Source organism: Bolinopsis microptera, chromosome 7, assembly GCF_026151205.1.
Source record: "Bolinopsis microptera isolate Bmic1 chromosome 7, MBARI_Bmic_1.0, whole genome shotgun sequence".
NCBI lineage: Eukaryota > Metazoa > Ctenophora > Tentaculata > Lobata > Bolinopsidae > Bolinopsis > Bolinopsis microptera.
Window position 1 is genome coordinate 9324699 of NC_087078.1, and position 26441 is coordinate 9351139.

General features: G+C 40.9%; 2 protein-coding genes across 3 annotated transcripts; one reads left to right on the top strand and one right to left on the bottom strand.

The window, feature by feature from the left end:
• Window positions 1–594: 594 nt before the first annotated feature.
• On the bottom strand, window positions 595–9643 carry LOC134818361 (uncharacterized). The gene is made up of 10 exons (XM_063827872.1): window positions 9547–9643; window positions 9003–9146; window positions 8671–8741; window positions 8368–8505; window positions 7097–7129; window positions 6077–6695; window positions 5665–5715; window positions 3229–3291; window positions 1942–1998; window positions 595–1495 (listed from the first exon to the last, which is right to left on the bottom strand). Exons 1-10 carry the CDS (start codon window positions 9641–9643, stop codon window positions 1326–1328), a joined length of 1443 nt encoding a protein of 480 aa, XP_063683942.1. The 3' UTR covers window positions 595–1325.
• A 4358-nt stretch (window positions 9644–14001) lies between these two features.
• LOC134818289 (uncharacterized) lies at window positions 14002–26239 on the top strand. Of its 2 annotated transcripts, XM_063827779.1 has the most exons (17): window positions 14002–14196; window positions 14514–14612; window positions 14782–14910; window positions 15168–15252; window positions 15622–15742; window positions 16023–16140; window positions 21357–21498; window positions 21642–21781; window positions 22068–22375; window positions 23046–23070; window positions 23709–23867; window positions 24054–24173; window positions 24404–24532; window positions 24715–24891; window positions 25154–25268; window positions 25434–25539; window positions 25745–26239. In XM_063827779.1, exons 1-12 carry the CDS (start codon window positions 14081–14083, stop codon window positions 24067–24069), a joined length of 1458 nt encoding a protein of 485 aa, XP_063683849.1. In that variant the 5' UTR covers window positions 14002–14080; the 3' UTR covers window positions 24070–24173; window positions 24404–24532; window positions 24715–24891; window positions 25154–25268; window positions 25434–25539; window positions 25745–26239. The 2 variants fall into 2 exon arrangements, with proteins under 2 accessions (XP_063683849.1, XP_063683850.1); XM_063827780.1 differs by lacking the exons at window positions 23709–23867; window positions 24054–24173; window positions 24404–24532; ... (2 more) ...; window positions 25434–25539; window positions 25745–26239 and having other exon boundaries at window positions 14007–14196; window positions 23046–23463.
• Window positions 26240–26441: the final 202 nt, after the last annotated feature.

Genomic DNA, 26441 nt, shown 5'->3' on the forward strand with positions numbered 1-26441 from the left:
AACTTCAAACCTGCTTTTGAAATAAAATTCTCTCTGCACACTGAAGCATTCTCAAACAGATACCCTCATCCTTTTGTTCCTTTCCGCTATTCAGCTACAAAAGATAGTTTGGTGGTATGGTGATTGGTGAAAGGATACTGATATCAAGAGGAAAGCTCACGTTTTGGGATTCGTAGTCGATGTGGTCCATTTCCAGTGCCGACCCTGTATAACTTTACGGTTAGATGACTGTTGATTACAGTGTTAAGGTAAAATCAATTTAAAGATCTCATCGTTGGTAATTTTATTAATTGAGCACCTATTTTTTATAGCACTTCGATTGAAGTTTGCTTTTGTATTTAAAATAAATACCATGATTTTAAAAATGATTTTTTTTAAATGATTGGTAACCGATACTCTGATAACCACAAAGTTACAATAAATGAAAATAAACAAGTTTCTATGATTGATGAAGCTGACTTGATAAATCAAGGTGCAACTCATCCTGAGTCACTCAACACCTTAATCACCACAACAGAACTTGACTCTAGTATAAAATCCCTCAAAAATGGTAAAGCTTCCTCACTCGACATGATTAACAACGAAATTATAAAATCTCTGTACACCAATCATAAATTGATTATGTTGAACCTCTTCAACGGCTGTTTCTCACAAGGAATTTACCCCTGGAACGTCAGCATTATATCTCCACTTCATAAAAAGGGTAATAAATCGGATCCTGACAACTAACGTGCAGTTGCTGTCAGCAGTGTCATAGGAAAACTCTTCTCAACTATTCTCTTAGAACAACTCATTCACTTCCGCTCTGAAAACTGCCCTGATCCACCTAACCAACTAGGCTTCACAAAGAAAGCTCAAACATATGATCACATACTAACCATGAAAACTATAGCTTCAAAATATAAACTTTTGGGGAAACCTGTATATATGCAGTATTTGTTGATTTAAAAAAAGCATTCGACTCAGTCTGCCGTCAAGCCCTTTTCCTCAAACTCGCAAAAAATGCATAACTGGAAACTTCTACAATTTCCTCAAAAATATGTACTCAAATATGTACTCAAACTCGTACGCTTACATAAAATTATCAGGTCATCTCAGTAAACGCTTTCAGATACGTAAAGGTACAGAACAAGGTCACCCACTCTCACCTGACCTTTTTAAAGTTTTTCTCAGAGATATGTCCTGCCTCCTAGATTTTCCAAATTGCCCCGTACTTTCAAATATGGCTGTTAGCCACCTACTGTGGCCAGTGGGCGGATGACCTTATACTCCTTTCACTCGACCAGGAAACCACTCAAATATACAAAAATTTTACCACAATAAATTCAAGTTTTTCTGTTAAGGGTATCAGATTCGAGGGTTCCACTCTCGCTTTTTAGCCTCTCATAAATATCAGTCATATCAATATGTTGTCTTGATAAAAGTCTGACATAATAATTTTCCATATGTTCCTTTGATGTTTTTTTTTGCTCCTCTCCCACCTCTGCTTCATCAACTGGAAAAAGTTAAATATCAGACCTTCTATTTGTTTTTCTTAAAATTTGGCCAAAAGTAAATGGTTGTGGGCGGGAGGCCGACAAAGGGGGGGGGGGGGGGGGGGGCGATTATTAGGGGTCAGATCATATTACGTATAATTAGTGATGTGACGTATGTGGTCCATCAGTAGAATTTAATTGACCCAGAAATGAGCTAGATATAGGGTAGAGTTCACATGTCAATTCTGTAAATCATAGTATAGCTGTACATTAAGAAGTCAACATGATCTGACTGGTCGATTCGTAGATAACATAAGGGACGGGAGCTCTTGCTAAAGGGGGTTCTCGTATCAAGTGATGTGAGACGTACGTGCCAAACGCATGCAAGGGGAGTGAGCCGACCAAGTGTTCTTAGGTATATATACTGGAAGATGAAAGACAATAGTATCACATTCTTACATCTCACCTGTACCTGAAGTTGTGAAGCCCGTCGCTGGGCGACTTCGTTTCGGAGTCGACGTTACTGAAGTGTAAATTTTATATTATATGACTGATAACTATCGAATTGAATGAGATAAATCAAACATTTTCAGTCAAATTTTTCAGTCAAACAAAATCTCTAATTTATGCCGTTAATAACGATGAAAATTAGGGTAAAACAATGTAATTCTATATTTAAAGGAATGTAATAGCTGAAAACATATGATTGGCAGAGCACAGGCCTAAAGGGACGTGTGTGCTGTGCGCTATTGCTAACATGAAACAACGATCTAGTAAAAGTTTAACATGGCCACTGATTTATATACGACTAAGTTGGGATTGTTATAATAGTGTTAAGCGGAATAGAACTTAACTAGCGGTGTGGGTATAAATAGACTGATAGCCTCCTATAGACTTTCCATTTCATTTGATTGACTTTAATATTTACTTAGGGAAAAATGCAAAATGTCTGGGAAAAAATTTGCGACAAGCTGATTTATAATTGTACCATATTCGTTTAAGTTCTACATACATATAGTTATATTGCAATTTGCAAATTAGTTTCTCTAATCTTGAAACATAAATATATGTATGTTAAATATACAGGGGGGGGGGGGGGGGGGGGGGGGAGGGAAAAGTCAGTACCCATACGTTGGCCTTAAGGAATTTGTCAAATTGTAAATATTCTTGTTAATTTTTCCAAATGAAGGTCCATTTTCGCATTTATATGATATAGTTTGGATAGTCGGATCGAGCCAAATGTTATTGAATGGTGTTTGGTCATTTAAATTACGTATGTCAACAAAAATGAGAGTTATAGTTTCTCAGATGACCGAGAGGCGAGATATGCAGCATAAAACGTTTGTTCATTACGTGTGATCAGGTGAATAGGTTGAGGGCTGAGGCTAGATCCGCATTATGGGAATCGTACAGAGAGCCGTCAATTTTTCTGACGAGATAAACAAATTGCTTGATAACTTCATTTAAATCCGTCATTTTAAATCCGCTTTGCGCCATCTTTTCAGATTATATCTCGGATTAAATGACCTATTGTATGCAATATCATGAATATGTTACAACGGAGTTTCTAACATGTTCGCAAACACGGGTATAAGCAATTCAATGTTGATTGGGTGTGGCCCCCAAAAATCGAATTTTCAAACTTTGGTTACGGAATCCTGACCTTTGCCCCCCCCCCCCCCCCCCTTTATGTATGTGTGTTTTTAAATATTTCCCTCCTGTTGATGATACAAGAAAATTATGTTTTTCTCACCGAAATGGCCTATAACGGCTTCCAAGTCTGAGGCTCGTGGCGTTACAACATCTTCGTCGAAACCTGAATTGTAGTTATTTCTTTTAAATACTTTTTGTTTCAAAATTGTTAAAGTTATTTCGTTGGTAATAGTGTGAATGATGCCAACTAACGCTCGTATTGCGATTGTGGACTATTGTCATATATCCGGATCCTGATGGCACCATGGCAGCACTGTCGTTCTCCTGACCCCTCTTCTCACTGCTCCCTCCTAATCCTTACACCTTCCGTCCTCAATTCCTCATGTCAAGTTAATACTTGCGTCATACCAATCCAGATTCTAGAAAATGCACGACGTAGGACTTGTTATTGTTATCGGATACCTCAAGTGTATCCTGAATTAAAAGGAATTTCATCGCAACACCCATTAGCTGATATAAAATCATGTGCCTTTGTGTGGGGACGCTAGTCGCTATACAACTCGTGGACAGAATTATACGTCATGAAACCCTTGTTCCGTTCATGCCCTTCGCAATTTGTTTCCGTATGGTTCTCATGACTCCTATGTGGACCAAGTCGCAGATGCCAGGGATAATTTTTTTAATTGAAATCTTTCAAATCGATCAATTACATACAAATTTACACAATGAATGAACAACATTAAATATTCTCAAAAGTATAAGACTCCGATAAAATCAGATTTTCTAGGACGAAATGTATGTAATCAAAGGACCTGAGGGTCACCAAAACACAGATGTTGAGAGCAAAAAGCACCTCCTGCACAAGTATGGGCCCACGCCCCCATGTATTTTCGGAGATTTGCAGAGATACTAGCAAGACAAACTACGATGATATTCAATCTTGAATTTTGTCGAAGAAAAAAGATTAGTTACGACAGACAAACTCTGCGAATGGTTGGAAACTGTCCGCTGTTTATTCATTTATTGGATCAGTACAGTATCCCCTGGCTAAGGGTGGCGACACCTCTTAAAGAAGAAGAAGTTGACAAGCTGAAAAACGAGAAGATCATCGACTATCATCGACCTTCACCTTAACTAGATCATAATTGGAATGGTGTTAGAGCGATCGATTGAAGATCTGCAGCATTTGGAACAAGGCTGGTAAATAAACAAGGCATGATTATTGTGAAAGATATAATGATGTCTTGATGAAATTACAATCATTTTATTATGCTTTTGAGCGGACATGATTAAGAGTTAAAGCAGTGCCGCTAAGAGTAAGGTGCCGCTAGAGTGCAGCAAGAGGGTAACACGACTCCTGTCCGACAGCGACATCTGTCCGACTAAGGGTACCAGAAAAAAACCACATCTGTCCGAAATTGTGATCTGATTTCAATACGACACATTTCCAATCAGAGACAAGTTCTGAACTTGAACTGTTACTGAGCCATAGTTTACTACCATATTTTATTTTCATTTTATGTCGATAAATTGAACAATAGTTTAAATGTTATATTAATGTTCATATAATAGGGTTTCTATAGTTTTTGTAATCATCTACAATTCTCTGAAGTTGTCGATAGGTGGTTGATGTCCCCATCCGAGTGTTTTCGTAGTACGAACAAAACTCAGCCATGTCTATAATCTATAGGAAGGATGGGCTTCAGGTGCCTCCAGATTCGAGTGACGTCAGTCTCCAGTCTCCGGTACGTATCGGAAGCCATTCAGGACAGGGTTCTCCGAGCCTTGTTTGCGTCCAGGGATAAACTGAAGATTGGTTGCCATTGTTGATTGCGATAACTGATCTCCATACCGCTGTCCTATAATATGTACTCATGTAGGCTGTGTCCTGTGAAGTGATCAACAGCTTGTTAGTGTACGGCTAGCACGCTCCTGCCTCCTGTCCTCGACTAGTCAATCACGATCCAATCGATGGATCAGTTCTCAATGGATCACATCAGCAACAACTGCAACATACCCGTGAAATACGAATGTGAACAAAAATTACAATATAATCCGAAATTCGGACAGATGTCGCCAAAAACGACTCCTGTCCGACAGCGACATCTGTCCGAAATCCCTAATTTGGCTGTCGGACAGATGTCGCTGTAGGACAGATTTCGCCCAATCCCGCTAGAGTGCCGCTAGAGTGCCACAACAGTACCGCCATGGTGCCATCGGGATCCGGGGATCGGGACCGGGATGTATGACAGGTATTTTAACCTTTGTGCGATTTATTTGGTCCTTTCTGTTACTTACGAGGTCGACATTCGTTATGAAATGATGGGTGGATGTAGTATGATGTTAGCATGACTCTTTCAAATGCTGTGAAATAATAATATGGTGAGAATATTTAATATTTTAGGGCAAAAACGTATGTACTTTTATTTAAATTAATGCAACCCATTAATTTTGGGTTGCAGTTGTGAATACAGCCTATACAATACAATCCTGGTAAATTTTCTAATCTTATATTACAATCTCCTCATAAACTTACTAGGTTGCAAGCCAACCGATTCATGTTTTCTTCTTACCCTTCTCTTTGAACCTGCGAATAATATTAATACCATCAATAACAAGATGATATAGTATGTCTCTTCCAAATTTTACAGAATATACAAATAGCATTCAAAACCATTGCAGTATATCATGCAGCATCTTAAAAATGGGAAAGTTGAGAATACTCTTGTGCGAGGGTAGGAACCCAGATGTCGTTTGTAACCCAAATTATTTTTAATTAATTATCTCATCAGTAGCCGCACCTCCTTACTCGGTTTCTGAGCTGGAATTCTATGGGCTTCCAGGCGGCCAGACCGACTGATTTTAAAATTTAACCATTTCTTAATTGAGCGTATCTAAGAAAAATGTATGTTGATTAAGTTATATTATCATTAAATATAAGTACTCACATGGTGGTGGTGGTGTCCGAGAGGATGTCACGGATGATTGTGGGGGTGAGCGTGAGGTTGGGGGTGAGTGCGTGGGTGGGGGTGAGCGTGAAGGTGGGGGTGAGCGTGAGGTTGAGGGTGAGTGCGTGGGTGGGGGTGAGCGCGAAGGTGGGGGTGAGCGTGAGGTTGGGGGTGAGCGTGAGGTTGGGGGTGAGCGTGAGGTTGGGGGTGAGTGTGAAGGTGCAGGGGGTGAGCGTGAGGTTGGGGGTGAGTGTGAAGGTGCAGGGGGTGAGCGTGAGGTTGGGGGTGAGCGTGAGGTTGGGGGTGAGTGTGAAGGTACAGGGGGTGAGCGTGAGGTTGGGGGTGAGTGTGAAGGTGCAGGGGGTGAGCGTGAGGTTGGGGGTAAGTGCAGGGGTGGGTGTGAGGGTGAGTGTGAAGGTGGGGGTGAGCGTGATTGTGGGGGTGTAGATGACTGTGAGTGCGGGGATGGCTGCAAGTGTAAAGGTGACTGTAAGTGCAGCGAGAGCGTGTCTGCTGACACTGGCCGTGTGGGCGTGGCTGCTGTGGCTGCTTCCCTGCTATGGCTGCACGTCTGCTGTGGCTGCTTCCCTGGCCCTCTCGAGATGGTCTTTCGTCTTTTCTGAAATGAGGATTGTCACTTTGGAATCAAGCACAAATTAGCACAAGTAGTAGCATGAACAAGAGCAATACGGCCATGTTTATTGTGCGGTTGGCCGAAAAAATAATATATGCTATCTGTCACCAAGATGTAACGTCGAACGGAAAAATTAGGTCTCATGCAGGAATTAGGTTTGCGTGAGACCTAATTTCTCCGTTCAACCTAGATACATCTTGGTGGCAGTAACTCCGAATAAAGTGCAACATGAACAAATACTCCACAATCTCCGGAAGTCATAGCCTACAGCTGAGTCGTCGTTATTTGTAATAAATGGAATTCTGTTCTTGAGTAATCATCACTGATCTCTTATTCAAACTTGTTTACACCCTGTCACGTTTAAAGCACAATAATAAAATTCTTACCTCTTTTCCCTTGTCACTGGTTGATGGGGTCACCTGAGTTTGGTTTGTGAAGATAAAACAGCATAATGATTAAATGGAATTATTAAATTACTTTAAAATAAGGGTCTATTGACAGTTGTGGAACACAACAAGAAAATTGAGAATAATCTTGTGCGAGGGTAGGGACCCAGATGTCGTTCCTAACCCAAATAAACTTTAAGGAGGCTTCTCATCAGTAGCCGCACCTCCTTACTCAGTTTCTGAACTGGAATTCTATGGGCTTCCAGACGCGGACGGCCAGACCGAGTATTACCACCCCATCCTTCTAGAGTTCATCACAAGTAGCACCCACCTTGAAGATCTTTGACACCCAGACACACCCCATTGGCGAACAAACTTTGGATATAATCTTACATGCTCCCGAAGGAAGCCCTGGTTTATGGTCTTTCTCATCGTCACCAGCACTTTCACTAGAGTCACCAGCCCTTTCACTGGAGTCATCAGCCCAATCACTGAAGTATACAGAAGTATAGTTGTGGAACACAACAAGAAAATTGACAATAATTTTGTACGAGGGTAGCTGCAGGGACCCAGATGTCGTTTCTAACCCAAATAAACTTTAAGGAGGCTTCTCATCAGTAGCCGCACCTCCTTACTCGGTTTCTGAACTGGAATTCTATGGGCTTCCAGACGGCCAGACCGAGTATTACCACCCCATCCTTCTAGAGTTCATCACAAGTAGCACCCACCTTGAAGATCTTTGACACCCAGACACACCCCATTGGCGAACAAACTTTGGATATAATCTTACATGCTCCCGAAGGAATCCCTGGTTTATGGTCTTTCTCATTGTCACCAGAACTTTCACTAGAGTCACCAGCCCTTTCACTGGAGTCATCAGCCCAATCACTGAAGTATACAGAAGTATAGTTGTGGAACACAACAAGAAAATTGAGAATAATCTTGTGCGAGGGTAGGGACCCAGATGTCGTTTCTAACCCAAATAAACTTTAAGGAGGCTTTTCATCAGTAGCCGCACCTCCTTACTCGGTTTCTGAACTGGAATTCTATGGGCTTCCAGACGGCCAGACCGAGTATTACCACCCCATCCTTATAGAGTTCATCACAAGTAGCACCCACCTTGAAGATCTTTGACACCCAGACACACCCCATTGGCGAACAAACTTTGGATATAATCTTACATGCTCCCGAAGGAATCCCTGACGTAACTCAAATTGGTCATTTAATTGAAAAATGCTGCGAATCTGTCACTGAAAAACTTAAAAACCTACCATTGCCAAACGCTCCCCCGGAGATCTCCCGTCACCAAAATTGTTGGTTGGCATGAACTCCGCCATCCAGAGAAGCTCATTAGGGGGCCAATCAAGGAGGGACCCAACCATAAACCTCATTTTTGGGTTTGATTCCCCCTAAAATGAGAGATAAAACATTAAAAAATGCCTTTACTTTTATACCATTTCATTTTTCTGATCTTCAGATTATATATGTTAAGACGAAAATAACCATTTAATTTAGAGATAAAAGAAAACTGCCTCAGGGATGATTGGAATCAAATTCACAGACAAGAAATTTACCATTTTTCTTTTATCGAACAGTTTTATCATGTTCTTTTTAATCAGCTCGATCTTCTGTTCTACTGACGCCCCTGGATAAATTTGTAATTTTAAAAATATTCCAACAATTTTTTGTAAGAAAGCAGTGCTGCGTGCCGGTCGCCGGAACTTTGCAAGCGCCTGGTACGTGGATCATGCAAACCCTTGCTTGATTCAATTTATAGAGGTCTTTTTGAAACAGTATACAATGACTGTAAATAAAAATAAACCCCTCGATATTTTGATTTCCACAGCATCTGATTATACGATTATCTTAGGACTCCTAAGATTATCGTAAAATTATTGAAACTTACAAAATTTCTGCTTTGTCCTTTCTTTCATCTTTGTCCAATAACGTTTGGAAGGAGCTAATTCTCTCTCACTTTCCAAAAGTTTTACAAGGAATTCCTCTTGCTTTTCTTTTCGCTCGACACAATGGGCCCGGTGATAATTTTTATCTGAAAAAGTATATCGTAAACTGTAAAGGGTCAAAGAGTCAGTACAGAAACGTTGACCTGGGTCTCATAAAATGAGACTTAATACATTGCAGATCATAAAACACTGCAACTACTGAAGATTATGTATGGCAAAAAAATATTATGGTTATCTGTTATTTTAGCTTTGCAAGACACCCTATCTATCTGCATAAAACTCTGTTACAAATTGAACTGTGATCTGGCAATATTACACATCATATCTATAGGTTTAATTTCTGCAGGTTTAATTTGCTTCTAGATTCTCTTTGAACTTTTGATACTTCAATTGCATGTGCATTACAATTGTACACAAGGAGCTGTGAAGGTTAATCGAATTAAGGACTTCGCCGAAACAAAAAATATTTTACTAAAAAATACTAACGTCTCTTATTCCATATTATCGGGAAACTCTGGAGTATCCTCATTGCTCTTCGGCTGTCAGCAACTACTGCATATTCCCAGTTCTTTTTAGGTGGCATGCTTTAAGATAGTTACATTTATTTCATTTCATATATGGTCATTAATGTAATTAGGGAAGTCAAAAGACAGTTAAAAAGAAACAAAATCGTCATTCGAACATGGGACAATTTTGAAAAACTTGTTGGGTTTTGATTGCTACAGGTATGGTCTCTTATCAATAGTGACAAAGTCAAAGGTAGCACAATAGAATAAGAATAAGAAAGAATGTGGCCATGCAAAAAAGCATCAATATACAAACAATCTGAAGTTTCCAATACACAATAAAAATTGATTGAAAAAGTTTACTGCAGAACAGTAACTGATGATAAAGATTATATCTGGAAATCCAATACAGTCATACCAAACAATCTGGGCTACATAAAAGTAGAGACAGTGAAAAAAGAGAAGAAAAAAGATGCTCTAGTACTTGAGACAAAATACAAAGAATAAGGTAGCTTTCTCCCGGATGCCAACCCAAAAAATGTTGGTGTCCCAGGATAGAACCTCCTTTTCCGACCTACACTACAAATTTGTTGGCAGACACAATGAAACGCAATAAAAGATTATTATCTTAAATGTTGCCCAAAAATCCTTGAAAATTAATAGCCTAAAATAATTTAATTTAAACGTGAAATTGACCTGCTATAAGATAAACATTTTATTTATATTGTAACCTTCAATAAAGGATTAGTTACTCAGTACAGTACAAATCAAAGGACTTTCTGAACAGGTGAGCTTTAAGTTTTCCCTTAAAGTCCTTGATGTTTATACATTTGTATATAGATTTTGGATAGCTACTAGGATATTAATATGTTTGAATAGCGGTTAAGTATGTTCTTTCATGAAAACTTGTTCTTGTGTTTTTGTCCCTATTGGGTTGGAATGCGCACAGGTCTTAAACCTATAAGACAGTACTTCTGGGTGGTAAACAGAAAGCTTATATGTTGCTTCACTGCCCCACCCAGACAGATATACATTAAGAGAGATGGGATTCAAACAAAGTATAATATAGTTGTTGATGTAGGAATTCTGGAAGGGAGCAGCGAAGTCAACATATAGTGGATGTGGAATGATTTATATTTCGCTTAATATATATATATATATATATATATATATAAGGGTTTAAATGTGATCTTCCGTTGGCAGGTTCTCATCAATTGTAACTCCTAGGAATTTTGTGGATAAAAGTTGTCTAAAGGAAGTCCTACTTCATCATCTAATAGTCTGTGATTTAGAACATGTCATGGGGGGCTTGAAGTGTATGTAGCAGCACTCACATAATTTGGAAAATTTCTCCTTTTTGATTAATGAAAAATTAGTAGGAATGGGTAAGATTCAAATGGATGCCCAATATAAGTAGGTCAAAATACATGCAGTACAAACACTGTATGGACCTAACAACTGAAGTGTTGTTAGGTATTTTATCCAGCATTGTTCTTTAATGATTTCACTATTTTTAATCTTAGAAAGTATTAAAATATTTTAATATTTTCAAAACTACTACAAGGATACAACGATACAAGGATACAAGCCTAAACAGTAGTATATAGAGGCTTTTATGGGCATTTTCTGCTCGATACGCTAGTGACCCCAAATACACCTTATATATTACATATCGTATTTTGACCGTAAAATCAATTAAAAGTGAATGATTGGACTAAGTTTCTCCGGATAAAATCGAAAAAAATTGCATGGAGATAGTTAAAAAAAGACCACCGCACAATATGGTATAATATAAAACGAATGTTTTTGTTTTTCGTTGGTTACAAATCCAAAAAAGTGGTCACAATCTGGACTTTTTGCGCGCATTTCATTTTTGGTACTTATATGCTATATTTTGGAAATTTTGTCGTAATTTTGTCGTAACATGTATCTTCTAATAACGACTAATTTAAATATATTAACTGATAACTGATTAATATAATTTGAACAAAAAATTCATTTTAAATGGAACCAAAATTTTAGGTGCGCCGCGCATATTTTCGAACATTTACACCGTAGTAGTAAGAAAATCGAGCGCTAAAGCAAATACTATCATATTTTCACGAAAATACCTAAGTTACTTATTAGTGTTATTGTTGCATTTCGAAAATCCTTCTCGTGCTATTTGGTTATCTTTTTGGTGTGTAATTTGATTACTAACTGTGTTTTCATGTATTCTCATTGATGTGGAGTACCCATTCATACTATTTCCTATGAAACTTGTCAGGCTCAGCTCTGTAGTCTGTTTCAGTCTCAGTTCTTCTATAAGCTTCTTGTAAACTTGTTTCGCGGCAGTCCTATCAGGGCAGATGTAAACTGATCTATGACTATACCCTCCTTTGTGCGTAGTTAACTGGTGTTTCTGATGACTTGGGTTGCATGGTCAGAACTGCTCAATCTGAACTTTACTGGTCTGGATACATTTTCTTTCGGAGCTCCAATACGGCAGCAGTATTTCATTCAGAACCTCCTCAACATTACTCAGCAGTTCCTCGTTCTCTGATTCTGATAGACCATAAATGATTACATTTTTGCTTCTCTGAATCTGGTTTTCAACTTTTTTTAACTGCAGCTTGGATCTTCTTCGGGGCACAAGCAGCATTGATACTGAAGAGTAGCTTTTCATCTCCGTTTGCACGGTATTCTGCTTTGATTTTAGCTGTTCAATAGCCTCATTCTGAAGAATATTTTAAAGTTAATTTCGTTGATTTTAAGGCAGCGTTTGATTCCATCAGAAGATGAGTTTATCTGGTCAAGCATGAGACACTATGGTCTCCCTGAGAAATATGTTAGAATCTTGCAGGCATCCAACGGAACCATGAGTGCTGTCAGGGTTAATGGTGAAATGTCTGATTGGTTCTCTGTCAATTCAGGCACTGGACAGGGTGATATCCAGGGCCCTCCTGTATTTAATTTTTCTGAACTTCGGTATCTTCTTGGCTGAGGTTCACACTAGGCAATCAGTCATGGTGCTGTACTGCAAAAGGAACTGAAGGGTGGAAATGAGAAAGTTATCATTTTTTAAAAATAGGATAAAAAATAGGATAATGATAAAATTGTTTTTTAAAATAATTTGATATTGATAAATAATTAATGTTGGTGGGGAAATATTTATTATACTTTTTCACATAGTGCAATGATATTTTGTAGACATGTGTGATGATGTAATGTCATACATTTTACTTTACTTTACTTTACTTTATCATGGATAGTGACTACGCTGATGATCTGGCAGTGATGGACAATACCGAAGAATGGCTGCAGGAGTCCACTGATCTTATCGCTTATTACACCTCTTATGCCAGACACAATGTATGGCAATCGGCAAGTGTGCGTCCCAGCGACCTTACACCGAAAGAGACAGTATAAGGCTAACAGTGGAGGGAGAACCTGTTGAACAGGTCAGCAACTTTGTTTTTCTTGGTGCCAACATCAGTGGGGATGGTACCATTGACCGAGATCTTGACATCAGGATCCAGAGTGCTAATGGTGCGTTCCATCAGCTTTGAAAGATATGGAACAGTAGAACTATAAGAACGCCCACCAAGATCCTTATCTACAAGGCTGCTGTTACTACTATTCTGTTATATGGAGCTGAAGTTGTGCAACACAACAAAGGAGCAGATAAAACGGTTCGAGGTCTTCCATCTGAGAAGAATCATGACAATAAAGTGGTTCTTTCATGTCTCCAATGAAGAAATTCTCAGGCGTGCTGGAATTAAGTCTATTGAAACTTTCATCGGTTCAGCTAGCCTAAGGTGGTAAGGACACGTTGTCAGAATGCCAGATACACGGTTTCCCAATTTTCTACTGGATTGGAAACCACTGGACTGGGAACCAAACTATGGAAAGAGACTAAAAGGACGACCCCACAAAGGCTGGATGGCCTGTGTACTCGAGGCCAGGATGCAGCTGACTTTACAGGTGTTGATAACATCAGCAGAGATGCAGTAAAACAGTTAGCTCTAAAACGAGTGGAATGGAGGAACATGATACACCGTAAAAGAGATGTGTGTGATGCAGGCCACTCCAACGACTAGGATGAGACCTCCTCATGTAGCATGTATGTATTCTGAAGATCGATGATAGTACTCTGCATCTGATCTGAAATCTTCTCACTTTTCAGCTTGTCAATTTCTTCTGCAAGAGGTATCGCCTTCCTTGGCCAGGGGATACTGAACTGGTCCAATATACAACAAACAGTTTCCAAACATTTTCATGGTTTCTCTTTCGTTAGTGATCTCTTGTTCATCAAATTGCAAGATTGAATTTCCTCGCACATTGTCTTGTTGATTTCACTACAAATCTCGTCTAAAACACTATCCCTGGCTTTTGCAACTTGGTCAAAATACAAATTATGACAGATCTGATCGGTGATAATTAATTCATTTAGTTGATAATTAATTCATTTTCAAATTCAAATTATATTTCCCCGCTATTTTTTTCTTAATGACACCAATTTAAAAAAGTAAAACATGGCTACAAAGAAAAGAGAAAAAAAATTAAGGATTATTGCGAGATTCCTGTCCTATGTCGCCCTAAAAACGCAGCATAGAGTACTAACAAAAATTACCTACAGACTGGCTTGCAAGTAAGTTTAGAAATGTGGTATCTGTACCAAAACTGTGTTTTCTTAAATTTTTGACTTAAGTCACATTTCTTAGCCTCTTCAATCTTCACTCTGACCACAAACTTTCTTGCCTCTATTATTATATTTAGCTGTATATATACAATACAACCCCAATGTGCAAATAGGAAGTTGCATAGCTGTTTTTACATATTACTCGGCTGTATCTTCAGTTGGCACTTGGTACATGGATGTTATTTGATGCAATAAAAACTTACAAAGAATACTATTAGCTTCTTCTATGATGGTTTTTTCGTCAAACTGATAATTTTCTTTTTCAGCTCCCCGAAATCCCGCTATCTAAAATCTTTACCTAAAATAAACGGACTTGTCATCCAAGCCAGGATGTTGCTACAACATGGAAATAACTCTGAGTATCGGTAAGAAAATAGAGTTTAGATCAATCAAAGATGTATGCTTTTTTTTAAAATCTCTTGCTAATAAAGACCCAACCCAAAGTTCTTGTTCCTTGGCAAGTCGTCTCAGTAAAATGAAGATATTGTTTCTCATAAAATCAAATGTAACTTGGTGCTTAGCGTTTTTTTTCAGGAAATTTTTCGGCATGAACAAATTAGAGTTCAAAACACTCTCTATGAAACTTACTCCAAAACTCTTGTCTACATCGAAAAAAGAGATTCCAGGGATGTCTCCAGAAGCTAAGTTGGCCTGTACATTGAAGTAAGAATATTTTTAAACTTTTAAAACTTATGATATTTTTTTATAATTTCTCAGAGGAAGCGTTTAATTACTTTATACATGAGAGATGAACAATCCATCAGTTTCACACATAGAAATTGTGTCAAAATTACACTGGCGTAATTATTTGAAAACCCCTTCCCCTCGGCTGATAACGTAATATATGAACGACTCCTATTAATGATGTTTTCTGGGCACATTATTTCCCTTTAAGATTTTGTAAAACTCAATAATTTCAGCTACCTCCGAAGCGGTTCAAGTTTCACAGTTCTGGCCATTTGGTGGTCAATTAGCTCGCAACACTTGGGTTTTGTTGTTAAACAGGTTTAGTTGTGTTTTTATTGGAATTATGAGACGCTTCAAAATTACACTACTAGCTTTCTGTAATAAGGACTAAGGTGTTACTTTCGTTTAAAATATGCTTTTCAAATTAAATTTTGCGAGTTTCACTAATCTTGATTTCATGCCAGATATAAGATCTTACAGATCTTATTTTAATATACCATGCAATGTACTTTGTTGGATAACTTAGGCCTATATTAACTTTTAAGTTGGTTACCGTGATGGTAAAAGTATCCGTGTAATGATGTGGTTTTAAATAGTCTCTGACACGTTAACCAAATTCTGCCGAAGTTAACATTCACCATTTAGCTTTATGTCTTGGTAAAAATTCATAAAATATTTGTGTTACAGGTTTGTCAGGCTCTGTGTGATCTTTTGAGTGTAGAGGCTGATTGCCGCCCGAAAAATCTCGAAGACTGGCTTAAAATAGCTGACGAGTTCGATAGTAGATGGAGGTTGCCCCACTGTCTAGGTATATAATTACAACACTAAAAAATAGTTTTCTTATCGGCTTTTCGCCATATGAACAAAGCCACTTTAAAAGGGGTGATTAAGATGGGAATGCTACTTTAGAAGTTGGTGAATTGGAATAATACTAACTATACTATAGAGTATATTACGAGAATATGAAAGTTTATGCTGTACAATATTTAATGAAATTATGTACTTGTACTTACTGTGCTTTGTGATCCGACGGTCTTACATTCTGATTAAAATATTGACAAATCATTCTAAGCTAATAAAACATATAGGAGCGGTTGACGGGAAGCATGTGAAAGTAGTGAAGCACCCAAGAAGTGGTTGCCTCCTCCACAATTACAAGGGGTTTAACTCTATCATCCTCCTTGCTGTTGTCGACGCAAAGTACAGGTTCGTGAAGTTTCAGATTCTTATTAATAAAGTGAAACCCCTAAATGTTGAATAAATGTCCCAATATGTTGGAGGAATGTCTAAAATATTTGGAGTTTGATATCACGTGATCTTTTGACTTACGGGTTATGAATGTGTCTTCGTGTCAGGTTCCCACTCCCTCTCAATCATGTTTTTTTTTCTGGAATTAGGTTATTTCCTGATTATATTAAATCCTAGAATGTTACCCAAAGAGATCTTTCTTTTCTAATCTTTTTGACTGTTCCACAAATTTTATGATGTGGTTGATTTTGGGGGGGGGGGGGGGGAGGGATCATGTTTATTGTCCGTTTTTGTCCGTTTGGTACCTATATTTTCAAAACAGACAAAAAATAAAGCGGACAAAAACGGACAAAAACGGAAGAAAAATAACAAAAATTGAATTAACATTTAGATGCTTCCTCCTCCTCCTCCTCCTCCTCCGCCTCCTCCTCCTCTTCCACCTCCTCCTCAGTCATCCTCCTCAGTCCTCTGAGTCCTCCTGAGTCCTCCTGGGTCCTCCTCCTGAGTCCTCCTCCTCCTCCTCTTCATCCTCCTCCTCTTCATCCTCCTCCTCTTCCTCCTCAGTCCTCCTCCTCAGTCCTCCTCCTCATCCTTCTCCTCAGTCCTTCTCCTCCACAGTCCTCCCCCAGGTCCCCCTCCTCCTCCTATTCAGTCCTCCTCCTCATCCTCCTCAGTTCTCCTCCTCCTCAGTCCTCCTCCTCCTGGGTCCTCCTCCTTCTCTTCATCCTCCTCCTCTTCCTCCTCCTCCTCTTCCTCCTCAGTCCTCATTCCTCCTCCTCAGTCCTCTTCCTCATCCTTCTCGTCAGTTCTCCCTCTCCTCAGTCATCCTCCAGTCCCCCTCCCCCTCCTATTCAGTCCTCCTCCTCCTCCTCCTCAGTTCTCCTCCTCATCCTTCTCCTCTTCCTCCTCAGTCCTTCTCCTCCACAGTCCTCCCCCAGTCCCCCTCCTCCTCCTATTCAGTCCTCCTCCTCATCCTCCTTAGTTCTCCTCCTCCTCTGTCCTCCTCCTCCTAGGTCCTCCTCCTTCTCTTCATCCTCCTCCTCTTCCTCCTCAGTCCTCATTCCTCCTCCTCAGTCCTCCTCCTCATCGTTCTCGTCAGTTCTCCTCCTCCTCAGTCATCCCCCAGTCCCCCTCCCCCTCCTATTCAGTCCTCCTCCTCCTCCTCCTCCTCCTCAGTTCTCCTCCTTCTCATTCCACCTTCTGAGTCCTCCTCCTCCTCTTTCTCCTGAGTCCTCCTCCTGGGTCCTCCTCCTCCTCCTCCTCAGTCCTCCTCCTGAGTCTTTCTCCTCCTCCTCCTCCTGGGGGGGGGGGGGGGGAGAGGGGGGATATCATGTTTTTTATCCGTTTTTTCCGTTCGGAACCCTATATTTTCAAAACGGACAATAATTAGAGCGGACAAAAACGGACAAAAAATAACAAAATGGAAATAACATTTAGATGCTTCCTCCTCCTCCTCTTCCTCCTCTTCCTCCTCCTCCTCCTCTTCCTCCCCCTCCTCCACCTCCTCTCTAGTCCTCCTCAGTCCTCAAGGTACCCAAGGTAGTCCTCAGTCCTCCTCCTCAGTCCTCCTCCTCCTGAGTCCTCCGCCTAAGTCCTCCTCCTCCTAGTTCCTCCTCATCCTCCTTCTCAGTCCTCCTCCTCCTCCTCCTCCTCTTCCCTCGCAGTTATCCTCCTCATCCTTATCGTTAGTCCTCCTCCTCATATTCAATCCTCCTCCTCCTCCTCCTCAGTTCTCCTCCCTCTCAGTCATCCTCCTCAGTCATCCTCCTCAGCCATCCTCCTCAGTCATCCTCCTAAGTCATCCTCCTGAGCCATCCTCCTCAGCCATCCTCCTCAGCCATCCTCCTCAGTACTCCACAGTCCTCTTCCTTCTCAGTCCTCATCCTCCTCCTCAGTCTTCCTCGTCCTGAGTCCTCCTCCTCCTCCTCCTCATCCTCCTCATCCTCCTCCTCCTGAGTCCTCCTCCTGGGTCCTCCTCCTCCTAGGTCCTCCTTCTCCTCCTCCCTCTCAGTCATCCTCCTCAGTCATCCTCCTCATTAGCCATCCTTCTCAGCCATCCTCCTCAGTACACCTCAGCCATCCTCAGCCATCCTCCTCAGTCCTCCTTCTCAGTCCTCATCCTCATCCTCCTCCGCAGTCCTCCTCCTCATCCTTCTCCTTAGTCCTCCTCCTCAGTCCTCCCCAGTCCCCCTCCTCTTCCTAGTCACTCCTCCTCCTCCTCCTCATGTCTCCTCAGTCCTCCTCCTTCTCAGTCCTCCTCCTCCTGATCCTCCTCCTCATGTCTCCTCAGTCCTCCTCCTTCTCAGTCCTCCTCCTCCTCCTCAGTCCTCTTCCTGGGTCTTCCTGATCCTCCTCAGTCCTTTTCCTCCTCCCCTCCTTAGTCCTCCTCCTACTCCTCCTCGTCCTCAACAGTCCTCCTCCTCCCCAGTCCTCCTCCTCCTCCTCCTCCAAGCCTGGGGCCTTTTCCTGGGCCCTCCTCCTGGGTCCTCCTCCTCCTTCTCCTCCTCAGTCGTTCTCCTCCTCAGTCGTTCTCCTCCTCTTCCTCCTCCTCCTCCTCAGTCGTTCTCATCCTCCTCAGTCCTCCCCCAGTCACCCTCCTCCTCAGTCCTCCCCCAGTCACCCTCCTCCTCATCCTCATCCTCCTCCTCAGTCCTCCTCAGTTTTTTCCCCAGTCACCCTCCTCCTCCTCCTCCTCCTCCTCCTCCTGGGGGGAGGGGGGAGGGGGGGGGGAATATCATGTTTTTTATCCGTTTTTTCCGTTCGGAACCCTATATTTTCAAAACTGACAAAAATTAGAGCGGACAAAAACGGACAAAAAATAACAAAATGGAAATAACATTTAGATGCTTCCTCCTCCTCCTCTTCCTCCTCCTCCTCCTCCTCCTCCTCCTCCTCCCCCTCCTCTACCTCCTCCCCAGTCCTCCTCAGTCCTCAAGGTACCCAAGGTAGTCCTCAGTCCTCCTCCACAGCTCAGTCCTCCAACTCAGTCCTCCTCCTCCTCAGTCCTCCCCCAGTCCCCCTCCTCCTCCTTCTATTCAGTCCTCCTCCTCATCTTCCTCAGTTCTCCTCAGTCCTCGTCCTTCTCAGTCCTCGTCCTTCTCAGTCCTCGTCCTTCTCAGTCCTCCTCAGTCCTCCTCCTCAGTCCTCCTCCTCAGTCCTCCTCCTCAGTCTTCCTCCTCAGTCCTCCTCCTCAGTCCTCCTCCTCCTCCTGAGTCCTCCGCCTAAGTCCTCCTCCTCCTAGTTCCTCCTCCTCCTCCCCAGTCCCCCTCCTCTTCCTAGTCACTCCTCCTCCTCCTCATGTCTCCTCAGTCCTCCTCCTTCTCAGTCCTCCTCCTCCTGATCCTCCTCCTCATGTCTCCTCAGTCCTCCTCCTTCTCAGTCCTCCTCCTCAGTCCTCCTCCTCCTCCTCAGTCCTCTTCCTGGGTCTTCCTGATCCTCCTCAGTCCTTTTCCTCCTCCTCCCCTCCTTAGTCCTCCTCCTACTCCTCCTCGTCCTCAACAGTCCTCCTCCTCCCCAGTCCTCCTCCTCCTCCTCCTCCAAGCCTGGGGCCTTTTCCTGGGCCCTCCTCCTGGGTCCTCCTCCTCCTTCTCCTCCTCAGTCGTTCTCCTCCTCAGTCGTTCTCCTCCTCTTCCTCCTCCTCCTCCTCAGTCTTTCTCATCCTCCTCAGTCCTCCCCCCAGTCACCCTCCTCCTCAGTCCTCCCCCAGTCACCCTCCTCCTCATCCTCCTCCTCCTTCTCCTCCTCAGTCCTCCTCAGTCTTTTCCCCAGTCACCCTCCTCCTCCTCCTCCTCCTCCTCCTCCTCCTCCTCCTCCTCCTGGGGGGGGGGGGGAATATCATGTTTTTTATCCGTTTTTTCCGTTCGGAACCCTATATTTTCAAAACTGACAAAAATTAGAGCGGACAAAAACGGACAAAAACGGACAAAAAATAACAAAATGGAAATAACATTTAGATGCTTCCTCCTCCTCCTCTTCCTCCTCCTCCTCCTCCTCCTCCTCCTCCTCCTCCTTATCCTCCTCCCCCTCCTCTACCTCCTCCCCAGTCCTCCTCAGTCCTCAAGGTACCCAAGGTAGTGCTCAGTCCTCCTCCACAGCTCAGTCCTCCATCTCAGTCCTCCTCCTCCTCAGTCCTCCCCCAGTCCCCCTCCTCCTCCTTCTATTCAGTCCTCCTCCTCATCTTCCTCAGTTCTCCTCAGTCCTCGTCCTTCTCAGTCCTCCTCCTCAGTCCTCCTCCTCAGTCCTCCTCCTCAGTCTTCCTCCTCAGTCCTCCTCCTCAGTCCTCCTCCTCCTCCTGAGTCCTCCGCCTAAGTCCTCCTCCTCCTAGTTCCTCCTCCTCCTCAGTCCCCCTCCTCCTCCTCCTCCTCCTCCTCCTCTTCCCTCTCAGTTATCCTCCTCAGCCATTCTCCTCAGCCTTCCTCCTCAGTCCTCTTCAGTCCTCCTCCTCCTCCTCAGTTCTCATCCTCCTCCTCAGTCATCCTCAGTCTTCCTCCTGGGTTCTCCTCCTCTTCATCCCCCTCCTCTTCCTGGGCTCAATCCTCAGTCCTCCTCCTCAGTCCTCCTGGGTCGTCCTCCTCTTGGGTCCTCCTCCTTAGCCCCCCTCCTTTTCCTCCTCAGTCCCCCTCCTCAGTCCCCCCTCCTCAGTCCCCCTCCTCCTCTTCCTCTCTTTCATCTCTCAATAATTTGTTCAATTTATAATTATTGTTGGTGTTATTGTTTACATAATTTATTGTTATATACTAAAATGTTTTTAAACGCATTTGAGTAGGACTCAAAATGTGCTCAAGAATCTTTGTGTTTAACAAAGTTTTACTCTCCAGTAATAAAACTTTTCATCCCTTTTTATGTTATTAAAAAATGTGTAGACTATTCTTTGTACCTAATTGAGGATTAAAAGTTTGAGAAAGGACCATGGTCATTAACCGGGCTACCCATTTCTGCAGATAGCCTGTTACAAATTGTGGAGAAAATTTAAATAAAAATTTACAACGGACAAAAACGGACAAAAAATAACATGATCCCCCCCCCCCCCCCCCCTTGATTTTTCTGTTGATAATTTCCTCATTCTGATCAGCTGTATTATAAATTCTGCTCAGGCATTCGATACCTTTTTTTAAATCTTTCGAATTTGGGTATTTATTTGACTGATTTGGATCGATGAAAATTTATTTTCGCAGGTTCATACATTTTAATGTGGGGGCGTATGGTTCAAGGAGTGATGGAGGTGTATGGGCAGAGGACAGACTTGGGTCAGCTCTGAACAAGGGCCACCTCGACAGCTTTATTCCTGCACCAAACTACCTCCCCAGAGACGAGAAGGTCAGATTTCCGTTAATATGATTAATCTTATATATAGCAAATAACGATACAAATGTATATGTGGAGATAGACGTGGTTTATTTTTTTACAATTAAGATGTAAAAGGATAGGAAAGCTTTTTTAAACTTGTCGTTTGACTTCAGAGATCCTGTGGATTGGTCAACTACTTCTTCGTCGGGGACGACGCTTTCGGGCTTCAGCCCCACATGATGAAGCCATTCAGGGTTAGGAACGGGATGGAGGACAAGGATCTAATGGATAATACCAACTACCGCTTATCCAGGTAATATATAATATATTATGATGTACAATTATCGAGTGAATTGCTGCTTTTACAAAAGTAATTTTGTGGGTTGTTTTTCAACTTTTTACTAATTGCTAATAAGATTTATAATCTCATTTCATTGCCCTTTTTTTGCCCTTGTGAAATGAAAATAAACATCTCCATCATTTAACATTCTACATAATGCTGATGTTTGGCAATTAGGTTGTTATAAGTAGCACTTATTAACTTAATACGACTATGGAATATAATTGCTTACCTCTAAACCAAACCTTGTTATTTGCAGTGCGAGAATGGTGGTCGAGTGTGGTTTTGGGCACTTGGCCCGAAAATTCAGAGTTTTTGATGTTCTCCATACGAGAAAGGAGATGACCACCTTAGTTGTGAGGACGTGTGTTCACATCCACAACTTCCTTCGGCTCAGCAGAGAGGATGAGGAAAAGGAGATCAGACAGATCATGAAGCCGGCGAAGAGAAATTTTGAGTCGATGTTTCTTCCTCCCCGACCCTTCTCCCGGCCACTCTTGAAGGAGAAGGCTGAAGTTAACCGTTACCGACTTCACCTTTACTTCAACGCTGTTGATATAATTAAAAGTAAGTTAAGTTACACTCTACTAGGACCATCACATATTCAACATGAGTGTAAGATACATTGCGTTCTATGTAAAACTACATTACCTTGGCCTTCATCTACCATATAAACTGTCAGTTTCGAGCTTCGAGAGCTAGAGATAGAAAACTTTGATTAATGTGTGTGAGGCAGTATCTAGATAGCCCGACCACTGTCCGCAGACAACTGCCCACGGCTGGGGTAAAATTTGGCAAAAATAAGTAAATTAGTTGATTTTTGAACTACCCTTTTATACACGATATATATATAATAAAACGTCCTCCAATGATAATAATATACATATATATATTAAGATCTTTACTTAGTATATTCAAACTTCAAGAATGCCAAATCTTTTTCCCTACTATAATTGCCGAGGGAAAAAATATCGTAGGGAATAAGTAATCGGGTTTGGATATATGAAGTGGAAAAAGGGGGCTACGTTGACGACAAAAGTCTGCTTCTTCGCAATAGACCACTCCCCTTTAATTATTTGTTTAGGAAGCGTCAGCTATGCGTTAATTAATTACACCGAAGTTCCTCCTCATTGTACAGGGATGGTTTAACTACGGCCAAATTCTCGTTTTTATGCTCAATATTTCAACAACTTTATTAACTGGTTAAATCAACTATCTGAACCGATATTTTGTGCAGGAAAAAAGAAGAGAAGAAGCCGGAAGTAAGTAACTATAGAAAGTTGGTGGTTTCAATTTAGTAAGCCGGCTTCACTTAATCTCCAGTTTGGGCTGTGGAAAGAAATCAAGACATGTTAACCACATTCCTGACTGCCACAAACAATTTGACTATCGAGGTTATGATCTGGAAACACATGATTGAAGGAAACTGGACGAACGTTCCATCATATGGCTACCGTACTCTTTACTATAGTGTGGCAAATCCAGAGAACGATGTCATGTTTACAAGTCTTGTCGTCCAGCGTGTAAAAGAATCAGATGTAACACAGCACCGTGCAGTGATAGTCATTGATGATAAGCAGCAAACTTCCGACATGATACCAGTGACATTATCTCCAACTGATATTTTTAAATTATTCAGTTTAACTGTGATAAAAGCCTTTTCATTTTCAAACAAAAAAGAATATGAAACACTAATGCAAAGTTACTGAGTATAAATCAGCCGACAGGTGCTGAAAATTAAATATATAATGCCTACTGGTGAGACCAGCAGGCATAATGTCGATCTGAGGGGCTAACCCTCACCAGGTCGTGATTAACTCCAGAAAATCCGCGGCTCAATTCCCCAACTCCATAATTGCGCGGCTTTTATGTTACTTATATATGTAAATATACGTTTCAGCACTGTGTTACGAGGCAGTAGACCCCCCAGCGCATTTTCTGGAGTTGATTGTCGCGCGCATTTTCTGGAGTTGGGTTACATCTTGGTGACAGTACAAATACACTATCAATTCGAGGTTGCCTTCAGAAATTTCAATTACCGGAAAAATCTTTCTAATAGGTAATCAGTTGGTAACTTACTTTTCTGTATTATACATGAGTTTTAATTGCAAATGGGAAATTAATTATCAAACGGTTGTTGGGAGGGGGAGAATTGAACTTGCATGTTGATATGTTTTAACTTTGAGTTTAATAAATTAAAACTATCTATATCTTGGTATTAGCTTACTCGATCTTATCTCAACAGGACAGACATTTGTTGACATCTTACCAAAGTGGGCAATCTCCGGAGCAAGGCTCAAGCTCACTGCTTATTTCACAGCCTCCAGCACAACAAGTGTAACCGTGACCTGGCTGCAGCTAAAGGGTAAGATTAGAACTTTATTTCACGTTAACGTTTTAGCTCTGTTAAATAATTATTTTGTACTTTGCTTTATCACATCAATAATATAATATAATAAAATATTTACCGCAAACCCCGTTTTACCGCGGTTGTTTCCTTCCCCCAAACTCAGGGTTTTACTGCACAGGCACTTTGCTTTATCACATCGACTTCCCAAATGTTATCTATCATCATCAAAAATTCTACACATGTAGGCGTGAACAGCAACTGGAAAGATCTCGGAACAGGAGCCGGCTACCATAACGTCCTCTCAAAGTTAGACGATCGCAGCGTCATGTCTGCAACCCTGGTCATTGATAAGATAAAGAAATTCGATATAACAGGTGAATGATTAAGCACTGAGTAAAGTAACTAAACCTGTTATTTTTTATTTGTAATTTTACTAGCTATCTACTTTTCTAAGAATTATTCGGATCGCATCGTTAACATATATTCAACACGTCCGTCCTCAATAATTTGATATTAGTATTACAATTCACATTATGAATCACTTGTAAAATTTCAGCATACAAGGCTCGAATTAAAATGTCTGGTTTCGAAGTGACAACAGGTCTGATCACTTTGAAAGCTGTCTCAGCTAATGTGCCAGTGGTCGATTCTGACTTTGAGGGCAAATCTGCATTCTTTCATGTAGCGTTGATAATTGGACCCGAACCATTAAGTGTAATGTTAGTTCATGAACGTAAGTTAAGATAATTTAAGTATCTAGAAAAAAGATAAAATAGTTTTAATTCAACTACTTGTGAGAAAGTTCTATCCAAGAAATGGTCTAACTCGACTACATGTACAACTGCAATGTAATCAACACTTTTTTCTTCAATATTTTAGTTTTGGTAGTGGTAATATTTGATGCCAAGATTCGGTGGTTCAGGTCGAAGGAGTAATCCCTTAGCATTTCAAAGGATGAAATGTCCACATTGTATTCTAATAGTTTCAATCTTCAGAGAGTGGTAAAGAAGTGTCGGTGAATTTACCGAGTATGTCCTCACGTACTCCTCTTGAAGTGAACCATGAGATGAAAAAAGCATTTTCCTGTGATGATGGGTCTTACTACTTCAAGTAATAACAAAATTAAAGTTTCGTAAAATATGCCTTGCAAACTTAAAGCTGCTAAGGATCCAATGAAAGGATGTAATTAATTTGTTAGAAATTAGTTTTTATGTATGATTGATCAACTATATAATGAGCACGATTCTTTATGAAATTGAATAACTTTTCTTTTAGATTTACGTTCGAAAATGGCCAACAATACACAACAAGCAAAGTGAAACTTGCGATGAAGAGGAGGTGTAGACCCCTAACTAAGCCACCAAACACAGTACTTACAAAGGTGAATCATTCTACTTTCTAGAATTAATAACTTAATTTATAATTATTTTTTATCAGCAGCAAAGATGTCTTATCTTTCTGTTTTTCCGATCTTATTTATATGGACTGATGTAATAATCTGGGAGCGGAATACAAGAGAAATTAAGTTCGTGTAAATTCAATTAATTCCTTTCTGTCTTCTGTTTAAAATATTTGTTCAATTCTAGGAGAAAGTGGCCGGCTCAAGCGACTACAAGTTCAAAGTTACCTGTGCTGATGATGATCCGACCTATGTGATAATGAACGAGGATAGAACTGAGGCCAGGTGCGATACCACAACGGGAAGATGGGATCACACTGCTCTTACTCCCTGTTGCAGAACCATCGACCCGACGGATGACTAGATCGAAACAAATTGGAAAAAGATTATTCATTTATATTTTAATTATGAGCGATTGTTAAGGTTACAGTATTAAGACTAAAAATATGAATTGTATATCGAGGTTCCTAAAATCATGACTGCTGCTTTAACAATGTTGAAATGTTCTGATTTTTATTATGATAGTGCATTTTCTTTACTATTAATTTCATTTTTTCTGTTTTGTTAACTACTTACTTTGACTACAGTTTTTCTGTTTCCTGTCCATTCTGAATTCTGTTTTTTGTAGATTTAAGTTTCACTGTGTGAAGATGTAAAAATATTATAATTTGCGTAATAAATTTTGTTCTAAACGCAATATATTGTTTAAATTTTTCGTTTCCTATAGACTGCGGGCGGGGCGGGGTGGGGGGGGGGGTAAGGCAAAATTTATATTATTATGTTGGTTCAAGCAAAAACTAAAAATACAATATTATTTATTTTTTTGTTCAATGTAAAGAAAAAAACGCTTTTTTATAAAAAAGATGTTAATGAATGACAATAGA

Excerpts from the sequence above, each read along its gene's own strand:
- LOC134818289 (XM_063827779.1), top strand. The coding sequence starts at position 14,081 with ATGGCTACAAAGAAAAGAGAAAAAAAATTAAGGATTATTGCGAGATTC. Across the intron at positions 14,911-15,167 it reads AAGTTGGCCTGTACATTGAA|CTACCTCCGAAGCGGTTCAA; the intron begins GTAAGAATATTT and ends CAATAATTTCAG. Across the intron at positions 15,253-15,621 it reads TGGGTTTTGTTGTTAAACAG|GTTTGTCAGGCTCTGTGTGA; the intron begins GTTTAGTTGTGT and ends TTTGTGTTACAG.
- LOC134818361 (XM_063827872.1), bottom strand. The coding sequence starts at position 9,643 with ATGCCACCTAAAAAGAACTGGGAATATGCAGTAGTTGCTGACAGCCGA. Across the intron at positions 8,506-8,670 it reads TGTTCGATAAAAGAAAAATG|GGGGAATCAAACCCAAAAAT; the intron begins GTAAATTTCTTG and ends CTCTCATTTTAG. Across the intron at positions 1,999-3,228 it reads AGCCGTTATAGGCCATTTCG|TAACGTCGACTCCGAAACGA; the intron begins GTGAGAAAAACA and ends TTTACACTTCAG.